This window comes from Peromyscus eremicus, chromosome 15 (assembly GCF_949786415.1).
Source record: "Peromyscus eremicus chromosome 15, PerEre_H2_v1, whole genome shotgun sequence".
Taxonomy (NCBI): Eukaryota; Metazoa; Chordata; class Mammalia; order Rodentia; family Cricetidae; genus Peromyscus; species Peromyscus eremicus.
The window spans coordinates 75,497,931-75,513,419 of NC_081431.1; the positions used below are offsets into that span (position 1 = coordinate 75,497,931).

The following is a 15,489-nucleotide window of genomic DNA, read 5'->3' on the forward strand; positions in this document are numbered from 1 at the left end:
ATTGTGGTGAACACAACATGAAACACCATGACCAAAAACAACTTGGGGGAGGAAAGGATTTATTTCATTCACAGTTCCATAAAACTCTCCATCTTCAAAAGCAGTCAGGGCAGGAACCTGGAGGCAGGAGCTGATGCAGAGACCATGAGGGAGTGCTGCTTACTGTCTTGCTCCTCATGACTTGCTCAGCTTGCTTTCTTACAGAACCCAGGAGTACCAGCCTAGGGGCAGCCCCACCCAAAATGAGCTGGACCTGCCCATATCAATCACCATTTAAAAATTGTCCTACAGGCTTGCCTACAGCCCAATCTTATGGACTCATTTTCTCAACTGAGGCTCCTTCCTCTCTGATGACTCTAGCTTGCATCAAAATGACATAAAATCAGCCAGCACAGCTGTTCCGAGACTTGTTCTGTCTGAAAAGAAACCTGTTAGCCTCCTGCACATCTCAGCCCATAGTGGAACCACACGACTTCCACAGCGGAGTGCTGGCTGTCTCACTGGGTGACTGACAGTGTGGAGCCCTCCGTGGTCTAGGCCTTCCTCTTGCCATGCAAAGGAGCTGTGTTTCTTCTCGCTCCTCCATCCTCCCCTCACTACACTTCTCCAGGAATCGCGTCCTCACAAGTCTCTTCAACATCAGCTCATTTCTGGAAGGAATGTCCCTATGGTTTCTACCGTTCTGGCTTTGTGACTAAATGATGAAGTCTGGTGGTGGAGTGTGAGAGATGTGGACACAAGCAGGCTCCACGAATGCCACTGCTCACCTGTGTGTCTGTTTGTGAAATACTGTAATTTTGAAGGGGCCTGTGGCTCAGGCAGCTTGGCTGTGGTGTCCTTCAATGAACAGTTTCTGTGAAGTTTGGGGTTGGGGCTAATCAGGCCATGCCCACATGCTGCAGCTGGGAAGAAAAAGGCAAGTGCCATCATCCATAGAGCCTGTCTGTGAATGTGTAACCCTTTAGAAGACTCTCCAGGTTCCAGGATTCAGGACCTTACTAGACATTCAAATTTAAGTCTCACTTTCTTCAGGGCATTTCCAGGGTGAAGCTGCTGGAATTTGGGACATCGGAGGGCTGATGGTGTGATGAGTGTCTTTACTAGATGTGCTCATCTTGCACACTTCTGCCACATCCTCCGAGTTGTGTTCATTCCCTACCATGCAGGACCCCTCACTTCCTGCCTCCTAGGAATCAGGGACAGTCTGGCTGCAGGCTGTGCTATGGAATACACATCAACCTCATCCTCCTTCCTCTGAAACCTGTAAGAGAACCCTGGTTTGCCATGTGAAATTGAACCCTCTCAGAGCTCCACCACACTGCTGTCTGTCCACAGCATTAATACCTCTTCTAGGAAATGCATTGCCCCAAAAGACAATCTGCCTCACTGTCCCCCCCCAAAAAAAACCCCAATGGTTTCCATCTTTGTAAGAGTGAAACCATTAAGGCCATGGGATATTGGGAATGTCTACCTGTCTGTTTCACAGACCAGAAGTTACATGTGACATTATGAAGCAGCCAGGAATTCATTGAGGCTCAAAAGATTTCCAGTTTAGTTTTAATTAAGAATGCCTCATATTAGTTCCTTTTGCAGACCCAAAATTTCTTCATACACACATAAAACAGCCTTCCATTTATAGAAATGTGTCGGATGGCTATGCATATAAAAGTTTGAAGACTGATTAATAGTTCAATATGATACTGAATATCTATATTTAGATTAGATCAAACTGACTGGACTTCCTTGTTGAAACCAGCTACACCTCAATGCTCAATCTCTCTGTCACTGTGTGTGTGTGTGTGTGTGTGTGTGTGTGTGCATTTATAGGTACACATATATGCACCTGTATGAAGATTAGTGGTCAACCTTGTCCATCATTTCTCAGGAGCTGTCCACGTCATTTGTGGGGCAGGGTCTCTCATTGGTCTGTAACTCACTTGTTTCTCTAGGCTGGGGAGCCCACAAGCCCAGGGATTCATCTCATCTCCACCTCCACAGTTCTGGATTACCTATGTATTCTACCGTACTCAGCTTTTTATGCGGGCTCTGTGCAACAAACATAGGGTCTCAAGCTTTCAAAGCAAACACTTTATCGAATAAGCTATCTCCCAGCCACGCTACTCAACTGCTTTAGATGGTGACTGACTACTGTATGGTATGACACAATTATACATTTCTGAATTCAAAGAAGTTTCTATCAAAAATAGTTACTCTAGAATTTTCTCATATAATGGGTTGCTTACCTCCATTTAAATTTGGTAAGTCACTACACTAGTTGATATCTACTGCTCAGGTCTAAGGGACTCGGTGGATTTTAGTGAATTATTTTTAGCTTATTTGATGTATTTATAATTATTTAGTTTCATCCATATGTAAAACAGTGTAGAAGATTTAACAACACAGTAACATAGTATTCCTGATTTGGGGCACATAATAGAAAAATAATCCACCCTTTAAATAACTTAGAAAGGCAAATGGAGATATGAAACCTTAGTCATTTGAAATGACAAGTTTTGTTGACATTACCACTTAAATCTTTAGCCCATTACCAACAATTTTTAAATGCTTGTGCATAGTACATTAAACATGTTTTCTTGATAATTTCTTTTAAAGTCAGTGCCCAGTCTACGTCTGTCTTTTTAGTTAAAAGGGTTACAGTTTGCTTTTGGGACTTGGGACAAATCATGTCCCTCCTTCTATGTAAATACTATGATGAGTACTTGCAAGTTAACACCATTGATGGAGCACTTGCTGTACAAGCTTGTTTACTTGATTTTGATTCCCAGAATGCACACTTAAAAAGCAGGGAGTGATGACACAAAGTTATAATCCCAGAGCTGGGGAGGTAGGGACAGAAAACTTCTTAGGATTTGCCTGGCAAATTGGTAAGTTCCAGTCCAGTGAGAGACCCTGTCTTAAAAAATAAAAAGGATGGTCCCTGAGGAATGACACTCAAGGTTGTTTTGTGGCCTCTTAATGCATATGCACACACTTGCTTGATCATGCAAGCACATATATGTACATGCTTTTGAGCACGTACGCATGCACACACACACACAAAGAAAAAAAATACCAGCAAGATGTGTTAACTTTGTTTTGTGCTTTGGAGATCACTGCTGTATTTGGCTGAGAGTTTGGGTGGATTTAGTAGCTTCAGAGGATGCTGACAGGAAGATGGTGGTACTCTACTGTCTCTCTGCACAGGTCTGGTTACACTGAATACTTTGTTTATATAGAGAAATACATTTTAAGGTGCAGCTGAGCCTAGAGTGTTTGCCTAGCATGCATGCATGAGATCCTAGGTTCATGTCCCAGGATGGACACACACACACACACACACACACACACACACAGACACACACACACAGGGCAGGGGCATGGAGGACACATACACATGTATATAACATCACAAAAGCAATGCGTGCCCTAACAAATCATTAGGTTGCATCTGTGGGATATTTTGGTATAGCCACATAAGTAATATTAATACAAGGTCCTGTGTGTTCTCCAGAGGAGGGAAGTAAGGGCTCTCTTCACAGTTCATGGCATTTTAAGAGGCACAGGATTGTCTCTGTTTTCTTTCTGACAGTGGCAAATAGTAAACTACCAATCACTAGACAAACAACAGTGTTTAACAGTCCTGTTCTTTTCTTTCATTGTGCTTTAAGTTGCTCTGTTTAAGTTAAAAGCTATCAACTGGTAAACAGAGGCAGCCCTTAGGCTCTTGACACACTGCACTTACGGAGATGAAAAGAAATGAACATGAGAAGAGGAAATGGGTTGATCATTTCTGTAAGTCTGATTTAGACCATTCTTCTTTCGTTTGTTAGTTAGGTTTTTGAGGCAAGATCTCTAGCCTAGGTTATCCACAAACTGTCTGTGTTGTTGAGGATGACCTAGAACTTCTGTTCCTCTAGCTTCCACCTCCATTTTGTGTGTTAGAAATACAGGTGCGCTGCCACACCTCCTTTATTCAGCACTGGGAAATGAACCCTGCACTTTCTGCAGATTATAGGTACTCTACCAAGTGAGGTACATCTCCAGCCCTGAACCTGTTTTAAGTACATTTAAGGACAAATCCACATCATGCAGTCTCAGGCAGTCTATACAGGAGCCTGAAGCTGTCATTAAGCAAGCGGACATGGTGGCACTACCACTATGAAATTCTCAGTTCTTACCTAACATATGAAGCTAATCACACCAATGAATTCTGATTCCCAAATTCTTTGCAGTCTCATCTCCTCATAATCAAATGATTCAAAATGAAAAGTAACTTCCAAAGACCTCTATGGATTCTTAATGACTAGTGCTGCCCAAAGAATTCCATGGATTGTTAGTGACCAGTACTGCCCAAGGAAGGTGGTGTTTGCATATGTGTGTGTGGTGATGGTGGTGGCGGTGGTGATGGTGGTGGTGGCGGTGGTGTGTGTGTGTTGTGTGGTATAGTATGTGTGTGATGTGCTGTGGAATGTGTGTGTTGTGGTCTGGTGTATGTGCCATGTCTGGGGTGTGTGTGTGTGTGTGTGTGTGTGTGTGTGTGTGTGTATGTAGTGTGGTGTAGTATGTGTTTAATGTGGTATGGTATGTGTGTGGTATGGTCTGGTGTACGTGCCATGTCTGGTGTGTGTGTGTGTGTGTGTGTGTGTGTGTGTGTGTGTGTGTGTGTTTGGTGTGTGCAGAGTGGTGGGTATGTGTGTGTGTAGTGTGTGTATGTTGTGTTGTATATGTTGTGTGGTATGTGAGAATGTGTTTGTGGAGGGGATTTGTATTCTGTGACAAAACAGAAAGTCAAGAACTCAAAGCCTTTTCATTTCTCCATGGACTGTGGAAGCTGACAATACATTGATGTAAAAAAACCCAAATTCTTCATGTAAAAAAAGTGTCATGGCAAAAGTACATGAACTGAAATTCTAAATGCAAATATCTCAAAATATGTATTCAAGTAAGGAAAAAGACTTAATATTTCAAGGGATAATATTAAATATCATTATTTGTGACTTCTGTTTTACAGAGAAGAGAGCCATGAACATTCTTCCTTTTATGGATACTAAAACCTCTATGATTATTTGTGTTTTAATCACGCTAGGTAACTTAAATTCTTCCCCTAATTTAGATCACATCTGGCAGTTTGATACGTGGCCAGCAGCGGCTGAATTTCCTGTGCAGTGTTTGTGAAAGCCCATCTGACTTAATCCCCCAAATGTGAAGCTTTCTCACCACACAACACATCACATGTGACACGCAGAGATCCTCCCTAAGCTGTAATTACATGGAGTGACTTGGCCGCCTAAGTTAATGGCCACTGACCTCAGCTCAGTGCATTTTCCAGGCCTTTTCAAGAGTGATTAGTGCTCTTTCTTGCTTTTCATTTTCCTTGTGTGAGATGAGATAAAGGTTAGAGGGGCCTTGGAAGTAAAAGAACAAATCCATTCAGCAAATCCCCTCCAGGGATGAGATAGCAGTACTGGACAGTCCTTAGCTCTTGGGCTGTGTTGCCAGATCTTGATTTACACAACAGCTGTATTAGGGGTGCTATTTCTATTTTATTTTATTTTGTTTTTATGTTTTAAGAAATTGATTTTTCCCTGATGGAACTCATTACACTTGTATTGGTTGGGATTGGAGCCCAGACTTCCCAGATAATCATTGTCTCTGCTGGGGTACATCTACCAGCTGTGTGCTTTCTTCAGACTTGAGAATATTCACCTCTGCTCTTATTCATTGCAAATAAAATATTTTATCCAGGCTCAGTGCATGGTGGATTGTATGTGGTTCACAGGAGACTCAAATACTTTAAATGACGCCCAAGACTTGCAGGAAAGTCCTTCCTTCATGTAAAATGGTTCAGCAGGTCTTAGTGCAAGGACATGGCTTGTCAAATAGAAATTTCCCCTGAATTAAAATATTTTTGTTGGATGTAGGAAGAAGACTTCAGAGACTCAAGAAGTAAACACAACTTGAAAGTCTCACGAAGTTACGCGAACCTACAGTATTCACGAGGCCGCGCTCAGATGCTATACCAGCTGTAATCATTTAGAGCGGAGACTCTGGACTCAGCTGAGCAGCTGAGGGATGCAGCTGGGCTCTTCAGGGCTTCACTAGTGATGAGTCCTACACATTCCTGTAAGTGGCCTCTCACCCACAGACCTGCAAGGAACCTCAATAACCTCAGTGGTTCATTAAACTAGACCTGAGTGGACTCCTTCCTTGGAATGTTATCAGTGCTGTCTGTAGCGAACAGATGTTTCTCATATCTTCCCAGGAAACATTAGTCCTCACCACTGACTTTCTGCAGGCCTGCAGAATGGGATTGACTGATGGGAATGAGATGTTTTACAACTTGGATTCCATCTTCAGGAAAATAATAGCACCATCTCTAACATTTTTATGGAAAGCTGGATGGTACAATGCAGAAGGAATTTGTTAAGTACTGTGACAGAAACAGGAGTGAATGAATGAAATATGATAGAAAAACGAAACAAATCTCAGAAATCATAAGGAAAAACAGTGTGTCTTTCCAGTATTACCCAGGACTCCTTTGTAACATACCTACTTCATGATTATCCAGTTGTCCAGACCAAGCCGGCTGTCTTTGCAAACCACAAATTTTCCTACTTGCTAACTGATTAGATGTTCAGATACCAGGAAGCCACGTGTTAGCGTATGAATGTCTGCCCTGTAGAGTTCTCTTCTCACCTAAGATGTGATGATGGTTAATTATAAGCGTCAGCCTGACTTGGTTAATGGACCCTCAGATAGCTGGTAAAATATTGTCTCTGTGATGATGTCTCTGGGAGAGAAAGGCATTTCAATCACTGCACTTAGTGGAGCAGATCAGTTCTCATCCATGTGAGAAGACACCATGCGATCCCTCGAAGGATCAGATGAGGTGCACTTGCCCCTCTTCTGGGGCTGGGACACCTACCTTCTCTTTTTAGCCCAAAGGCTTTCAGGCTCAAACATCTTGGGGCTTGGAGAGTTACAGAGGCAGTCACACATTCTCAAGCTTCATCTCAAGAGCTACTCCATCAAGCTTCTCTGTTCTCAGAGCTCTGGGCCCACAGGGATGCATCAGCTTCCCTGGTTCTCTAGTTTGTAGAGTGCGCACTGGGGTCCTTCTCAGCTTTCATGACCACACGACCACAATGAGCCTCCTCCTGCATATCTGTATCATCTATTATATGCCTAATTGTTTATTGTATCTCTTCACATATATGCCCATACGCATATGTAAATAAATGTATATAAACATGTATACATTTTTATCTCTCCAGAATATCTTAATGAATACAGACATTAACTTCTGTTATATCTTTTATTATAACACTTCAATTTTCCTTCTGTTCTTCAATAGACTTCTCACTTCTTGAACAACTTATCTGTCTTCTTGCTTCACCTCTTAGTCAGTTGGATATACCTTGATGTGCTCATTCTGTATTTTTATGAGGCCTGTGGCTTTAATTGACCAAACATCATACTCCTACAGGCATTTATTGCTTAACAATTTAAGCCATATCCTTGAAAATGAAAAAAACTGCATGTGTATCTTATTTTCCAATCTTTAAGAGTTTAAATCTAGTTTAGAGACAGATGGCTATGTTTTAGTGTGTCTGTTTGTATATATGCATGTGTCAAAACTGGTGAATGGATACTTAGAAGGGACAATGATTTTGTATGCGGTGGAGTCCTGAGGAGAGAAATGAATGTGGCTAACTAAAACAGGCTGCCGAAATGTTTGCTGTCATGGAAAACACTACATTACTGAGGATGCTGTACAGTGCTTGCTCAGGGCATGATCTCCAGCACTGTACACTTCAGGTATGGCCATACAAGTCTGTAATCACAGAACTGGGGAGACAGAGGCAGGGGGATCAGAAGTTCAAAGTCATATTCAACTGCAAAGTGAGTTCCAGGCCAGCCTGAGTTAAAGACCAGTCACGGAAACAACAGAAGAAGAAATTCTGAGGCTCCAATGACATAGTGTGGTGACTTATTAATGACAATCTGCTATCGTATACTTGAAATTCAATGAGTCAGTAAAGCAAATACCAACTCATGCACACACCCAAAGGGAGTATGGGAAGAGAAGGTTGTATCAACTAATTTGATTGTGTTGACCATTTTACAATGCACACATATGTCAAAACATCACACTATGTAGTTTAATGTATACAAGTAATTTGTTACTTATGCTTTAGTAACACCCTGGGGGAAAATAATTGTACAAATAAGAACAATGCAAGAACAATGCAATCTAATTCTCTGTACATTATTGAAGTTACGAGGATGCTCTGGATAGACATGGGGAGGGTATCCCTGGATGAGAGTGAGGATATAGGAGAAGATTCCTTGGTGAATTTCTGGCATGGCCATGATATTCCTCTCCATGCTGAAGCCCTATCGCCTTGGAAATGAGGATGAAGGTGATTCCTCTGTGGAAGTGGTTGGCATACTATGAGGTGAAGCAGCAAGGCCTTCTACTAGGTACCTAGCATGTTGCTCTTGTGGTTTTTTTTTTTTCAGTTCTATGTTACATAAGCTTGTAACAAGACTGAGTGCCTAGGTACACAACCTAGTACTAAGGGATTGATTCCTTTGTGGCTATCAGAGTATCTGACATTTCATACCTAAGGTATTATCTGCTTTGGTGGATATATTTGCTATCTCTCCATTCATAAAATGAAAGAGGATATTTAAAGAACTCCATGTAGCAAAGAGATGTTCAGCTTCTCACTTCTTTGGGACTTAATAAGACATGAATCTAGTCTGAGAAGAAAAAAATAAATCATCACTTTCCTGAAATTTTCAAAATCAATAAATGCTATCTAGTTTCTTTTTGGTTTGCTAAATTTTATACTTGCCTACTCATTCACAGGATGTTACCATACTTTCATGTTTTATACTAATGTAATCATAACATATGTACGTATATCCCCTATGTAGAATATATTTGCATACACACGTATTCATTACTTTATACATGAATATGTGCATACATTTTAGACTCTTTGAGTTCTTGGGTTGTGTGCTTACATTCCCAATGCAAACTAATTTTTAAAAATATATGTATTATTTTTTAATTTGTGTGTGTGTGTGTGTGTGTGTGTGTGTGTGTGTGTGGATATTTGCATGTGAGTGGCATGCCTGTGGAGGCCAAAAGAGGGCATCAGAGTCTCTGAAGCTGAAGTTGTGAGCCATCCATTATGACAGCTGGGAACCAAACTTGGGTCCCCAGGAAGAGCAAGCAAACACTTTTAACCACTGAGCCATCTTTCCAGCCCTTCCACTAGATTTTTTTTTCTTTTGAGTCAGTGTCTCTCACTGAACTAGGAGCTCTCACTCTTTTGCTTAGACTAGATGGCCAGCATGGCCCGAGGATCCTTCTGACTCCATGTACTCCTCACAATGTTTGAATTACTGTGTATACTTCTAGGCCTGGACTTTTTTTATGGGTGATGGACTTAGGATCTCATGTTTGTGAAGCAAGCACTTAGCCAACTGAGCTGTCTTCTCAAACCATAAGCTCTTAGAATAGTAATCCTATCTGCTTTGGTCAATCATATTTGAAGGTTCTGGTACAGTACCTAACATATAAGAGGTACTCTTGAATAGTCACAGAAGCATTGGCTATTCATCTATTGCTCTGGTTACATTATAAAACCTCCCAGAAACACTTGTACATTCACTTGATCAATATCCATACAAAACATCTGGGCTCTGGGTTGGGCAATGTCACTGGCAAAGGTGCCCAAGTGGTTCAGACTGAGAATGGGAGCCAGGGTGCCAATTTCTCTAGTGCCTCAGTTTGCCCATCACTAAGGGAAGATGAGGCCCTGTGAATGGAGAATCCTGCCAGTACATTGCTCCTCGGGCTAGAGGGGGAGTTCTCTGCATTCCAACTTCATGACTGCAGCTTCTACTTAGTCTTCTCAGTTTAGACTCTGTCAAAAAGACTCAAGACCACAGTCTCCTCTCACATACACCCTGGTCTGAGGTAGAGGTACCAGGATTCCCACCAAGACAGAGAAGCACAGGTATAATTAATCTTCTATCAATGTCTCCCATCAATATCTGTCTCATAGCGAGATAAATGACCTACAATCAGAGCTGCAACTTCCCCAGAAGTGGATAAAGAGTTCATAGACAGTGCTGACCTGTACCCCACAATTTGAGTAGAGATGAGACTAATTGTCTTGGAAGCACTTCTAGACACTTTATTTTTTCAGAGCTGAAGACCAAACCCAGGGCCTTGCACTTGCTAGGCAAGCGCTCTACCACTGAGCTAAATCCCCAACCTAGACACTCTTAAAATGTCTCAACCCGTGTTTCTTCCTGAAGTGAAAACAGGGCCTTCTTGTTTGATTTCCAGCTTTCTGTTTTACAGTGGCAAAACTCTTCTCAATATGAGCCTCTAGCCTGGTTCTCCAGGTAACACTACAAGACAGGTATCATTCAGAGATGCCAAAGATATAAACGCAAGCTTAGCAAGTGGATTGCTGATGCCCATGGAACACCACAGAGTCATAGCTGGCATGTAAGCTCTGGCTGGTTAGTTTCCAAGCCATTCTTCTTCCTGACCCAGCCTTCTCCAACCTTTTTTAAAGAATCAAGCTGCTATTGTAGCAGTAGTGAGCATGAATCTTGAATTCAGTTGAATTGGGTTTGACTTCAAGTGTTTCCCTTTCCCTCTATGTGATGTTGGACAAACTATGACATTTCCCTGAAGTTCATCAACTATATTTGGTGGGAAAAGGTTTTAATTAATACCACACAATAGTTTTGCTATAGGCTAATATGATAGTATACATACAACAATGAGTAAAATTTGCTATTTTTAAGATTAGTCAAAGGCCAGTATTAGAACAGACAATGAATAGTCTCCCCAGTGTGCTATGATGGAATGGTTTGTTTTCTGCTGAGAACAGTACAGCCATTTGGCATCCACAAATGCTCAGTTTCAGTACCTTCTGCATAACATCCACAGATGTTCAAGTCTTAGGTATAAAATGACAGAATGGTGATTCTCTGAAACTTCTAATATGTTGTAAATGCTAAATAAATAACTGCTGTATAGTATTGTTTAGGGAACAATGACAAGGAAAACATTCATGTTCAGTACATAGGCAAGTTTTCTATTGTTTCCACCCAATGAATAGGGAGAGACATCTGTATTCTTCGATGGCTCTCTCAAATAAATTATGACTCTGACTTTTTGGTTACTGATAACCATCATAATTCTGAGCTTGTAACACATACCATGAAATAAATTAAAATGGTATAAACAGAGCTATAAATCAGAATTGGTGGAGATTCAAAATCATAAAGTGTTAACAAATTAAGTCCATTGAGAGCTAAAATATCAATAATTCAATTACCAACTAAAATGTATTCCAGAATGAAAAGGTAAATCAAAATAGAAAAATACAAGATAGTCAGCCTGATACATAGTTTAGAGGAGTTGGCATGAATAAGAAAAGGCCAACGGATATGCTACACTTGCACATAGAAAATTTGTATATACATTTGTGTGAATGGTGTGTGTGTTTGAATGTATGTGGGTGTACATGCACTTGTTTTGTGTAACAAGGCCAAAGGTTGACATCAGTGTTGCTTTAGCCATCAACTTGCCATAGCCTAGAGTCACCTAAGAAAGAATTCATGAGTGAATAACCAGATTATGCCTGAGAATATGAGGGAGCCAAGGACTAGTACAGTGGGGGAGAGTGGTCACAGTGGCCCTGGAACCCAGTTCTCTCTCTCTCTCTCTCTCTCTCTCTCTCTCTCTCTCTCTCTCTCTGGCATGCCCATGGGGTCTACCTTGAATGTTAGATGTGCACTGTAGACCGCATCATCTCCTGGGCCAGTAGTTGCAAACTGTATTATGAAACTTTCTAGGCATGGCCTGCAAGCGAATCATCAAGCAATGCTCTGTTCCTCCGTGGTTTCCGCTGTACTTCATGGGTGATGAGGGAGATCTTTAGTCAGAGAAAATGCAACAGCAAGCAGGCCAACCTTCAGATTCCAGTTTCAATTTCTGCCCAGGCTTCCTTCAATGATGAAGTGTAACTTGGAAGCTTGAATAAGCTCTTCTTCTCTAAGTCGCTTTTGGTCTGAGTGTTTTATCACAGGACCATAGATAGTAAACTATAGCAGGCCTTCCTCGGTTTCTCTCTACCTTTCATGTTGGCACAAGCTCTCTTGTCAACCAGGAACTCACTATTTGACTAGTCTTGCTAGCAAGCTTTGCTCTAGGCCTGGCTTGTCTCTGCCTTCTGAATGCTAGGACTGCAGGCAGCTTCTATACCATGCTGGCATTTACATGGCTTCTGGGGATCTGAACTCCTGCCCTTATGCTTGTGAGGCAAGCGGTTTACCCACTGAGCCATCTCCCATCACCCATCGGCCCTGGCACTCAACTATTTTTAAACCAAGCACAAGTTTATAATACCAAACAGATTTTAGAATTTTATCACCTAAGGTCTTTAAAAAGAGAAATCATTTAGTTCTCTGTATCTATCTCTATATATCACAAAATCAATATCAAAATATGATTAAAATACAGCTCAATATCCAACATCATGTTGGATAAGTTCACTTTGCATTAGAGATTAGTCAAGTGTGATTACTCTAGTTTTATCAGACCAAGTAATAACACATAGTACCTTCTATCTGGTAGGGTTACAGATTATTTGTGTTCCTACCTTTAATTAAGTACATTTAGTATGTACTTTAAAATAGTAACATTAATCTCACAATAGAACTAAATGTATTGAAATATTTTAATAAACATTCCATTAAAGTAATGAAGCATGTTTTGGTGACCATTTATGCTGATATGAAATGTACATAATAAAGCAAATATTTTTTTAAAAAATAATCTTCTATAATATTTCTTATGATGACCAAAAAAAGAATTCATAGCATAGGGTTAGAGATGGCTGAGTGGATAAACTGAGTATCTGAGTTTGATCCCATAGAATCCCTCTTGAAAAAAAGCATGGTGGTACATGCTTGCAATCAGTCAGACACAGAGAGCCAGGCAGCCTAACCTTCAAACTTCAGGCCAGTGAGACACCCTTCCTCATAATAGAGTAGATGGCTTATAAGAACATCACTCAAATTTCTCCTCTGTCCCTCCCCCAGCACATATTGCATACATGTGTATCTGCATATATACTCATATGTTGTCTGTACACAAACAAGTACATGCACAGATACACATCTTCACAAAGAATTTCACAGGATGGCTATGGTGCTTCCATGAGAGAGCACTTTCCTAACATACCTGAAGCCATGGTTTCCAGGGCTAGCACCTCAAGAAAAACAATACAAACCCCAAAGAATTGCTTGGTGGATCTTTGGGTTGGAGGAATGTGGTTCAGCATGTGTTGACTATCTATTACATGATGGGAAGTATTTTTGTGATAAACAACCTCCCAGATTTCCTTCTGGACTATAATTTAGGATGTGACTCCTGTATAGACACAGCACTTCCTCACTCCTTAGCCTTCACTGTGTTTTCATCTAACACATGTATTTAGGGCTTAGTCATAATACTTACCCATTCTCCAGTTCAATTGAGCCTGGCTAGAACTTCCAGTGAGATCTGAGGAGCTGGAGAAAGCCATTGGTGAGAGGAAGGAGGCCAATGGGTCGTCACAGTTGTCTGAAAAGATAGGGAGAGCAGGAGAAGTTATATTCTATTGGCAAGAAAAATACACCCTCTCATTTATTCGCCATTTTCTCTGGAAAAGGTTGGGGACTATTTTTTAGTGTGTGTTATTGCAATTACTTCTCATAGCCCTCAAACATGGAATGAATTCCTTTCATAGATGGAGAAAATGAAGGCTGGAAAGGTTAAAGTTCACAACACTAGTGAGTAGCATAACCAACCAAAACTCTCAGAAGATTTGTTTGAGTCAAAAGCCCAACTCCTAATCCATCTCTTTAGTTGAGCGTTTGAGCAAAGCCTAGCAACTTGTCTGTGTTGAGTCCATAAGAAGGGACACTCTTACAGGAGGATATTGTTTATCTCCCATCTTCAGCCTCCAAGGACCCTTGCAATAAATGTGTCCTTCCCAATAGGATAATTTTGAATTTCTTACTATAACTTGTAGGTGAGCCAGTAAGAAATGTGCTACTTACCTAATAGCTCACTCATGCTACAAGAAGTAAAAGAGAATAGTCTGAGATGTTGCACAATCTTAAGCTGAATAGTAACTTCAATAGCTAACTTTCTAGCCTTCCCTGTTGAGGTACTTTCTAAGGCTGAGTTGGTAACACTAAACAAGTATGGGGCTATTGGGTCAATGGGGCCATTGGGTCAATGTAGCCATTGACAGAGACATGTCTTGGCAACATGGTTATGTCCCTCCCAGTTCACACTAATCCACAGCCACTGGATTTCACATGGAGGGACTTGATCTTCACACTTAGCAGATGCCACACACATAACTGGTTGGAACATTTGTGCTCCCCAAAGCCAGCACTGAAATCTAACTACCATGAAAACAAACTAAGAAGCAGGATCTTTAAGAGGTGATTAAGCTGTGAGAGCTCCACCTTCCTCATGAGGTTAGTGTTTCTGAACTGCAGTTCCTCAGCCTCTTTCCTTCTGTCACATAGTGACTCAGTGATTTGGCCTTGTTACATACTGACACCTTGAGATCAGGCTTCCCATCATCCAGAAATGTCAGCCAACTGTTCCTGAGTGACCCTTTCTCCAGTGTTCTGTTACAGCAGCACAAGACAGGTGAAGGAGCTTAGTCATTCATGTACTGTAGTGATGCGTTTTCCTGAATCTTCCACTAGATGGTCCATGTTTTTGTAGGTCCTTAGCAAGGAATCTACTGCATAATGGAACTCAAGTAAATGTGTGTGGAAAGAGAGGGATGGTGAATGATGAGGGCAGGGACAAGAGAAAGGACCAATCAATCAACCAATTAGCTAACCTCACAAAGCCAACACTCTTCCCATTTTCCATTTTGTCCACAATTGATTCTCTGAGACATTGAAAAATGACTTCATAAAATCTAGACAGACTTTATTCAAAACAGATTTGAAATGTGCCACTCAAGGTAAATTTTCTGGTATGCAGGCTCTTGGGAGGAACTGATCTGACATTTGAAAAGAATATTTACATAGGATCATGCTTGTTTATCCAGCCAAGTCTTACAAAGCTGTGTTTCACGTAATTGAAGGAAAAATAATTAAAAACGTGAGGATTGAATTCTTGTTTAAGTGTGTTTAAAAGTCACCAAGTAAACTGTGTTTCAGGTTCTTCCCAAATGCAAATACTTAAACATTGTTTGACAAGGATAGAACAGAGGCATATCCCAACTGGAGAGGAAACATCATAAACACAGCAATGGCAGCTTGGGGGCTCTGGGGCTTGGGGCACACAGCAAAAGACCATGGGGCATGTGGCTGCCTTACTCTTAACATAGGATGCAGGCTGGAGAGGGGTATGTGCACCACTAAGCACTTGTT

The 15,489-nt window shown here is 41.1% G+C and overlaps 1 protein-coding gene across 3 annotated transcripts in view; it reads right to left on the reverse strand.

Moving 5' to 3' along the window:
• Positions 1–15,489, reverse strand: part of Cntnap5 (contactin associated protein family member 5) — a 920,429-nt gene that overhangs the window by 703,376 nt on the left and 201,564 nt on the right. For all 3 annotated transcript variants that reach the window (XM_059280761.1, XM_059280759.1, XM_059280758.1), the window contains exon 2: positions 13,562–13,666. In XM_059280761.1, coding sequence (XP_059136744.1) covers positions 13,562–13,666 — 105 coding nt within the window. The remainder of the gene's footprint in view (positions 1–13,561; positions 13,667–15,489) is intronic.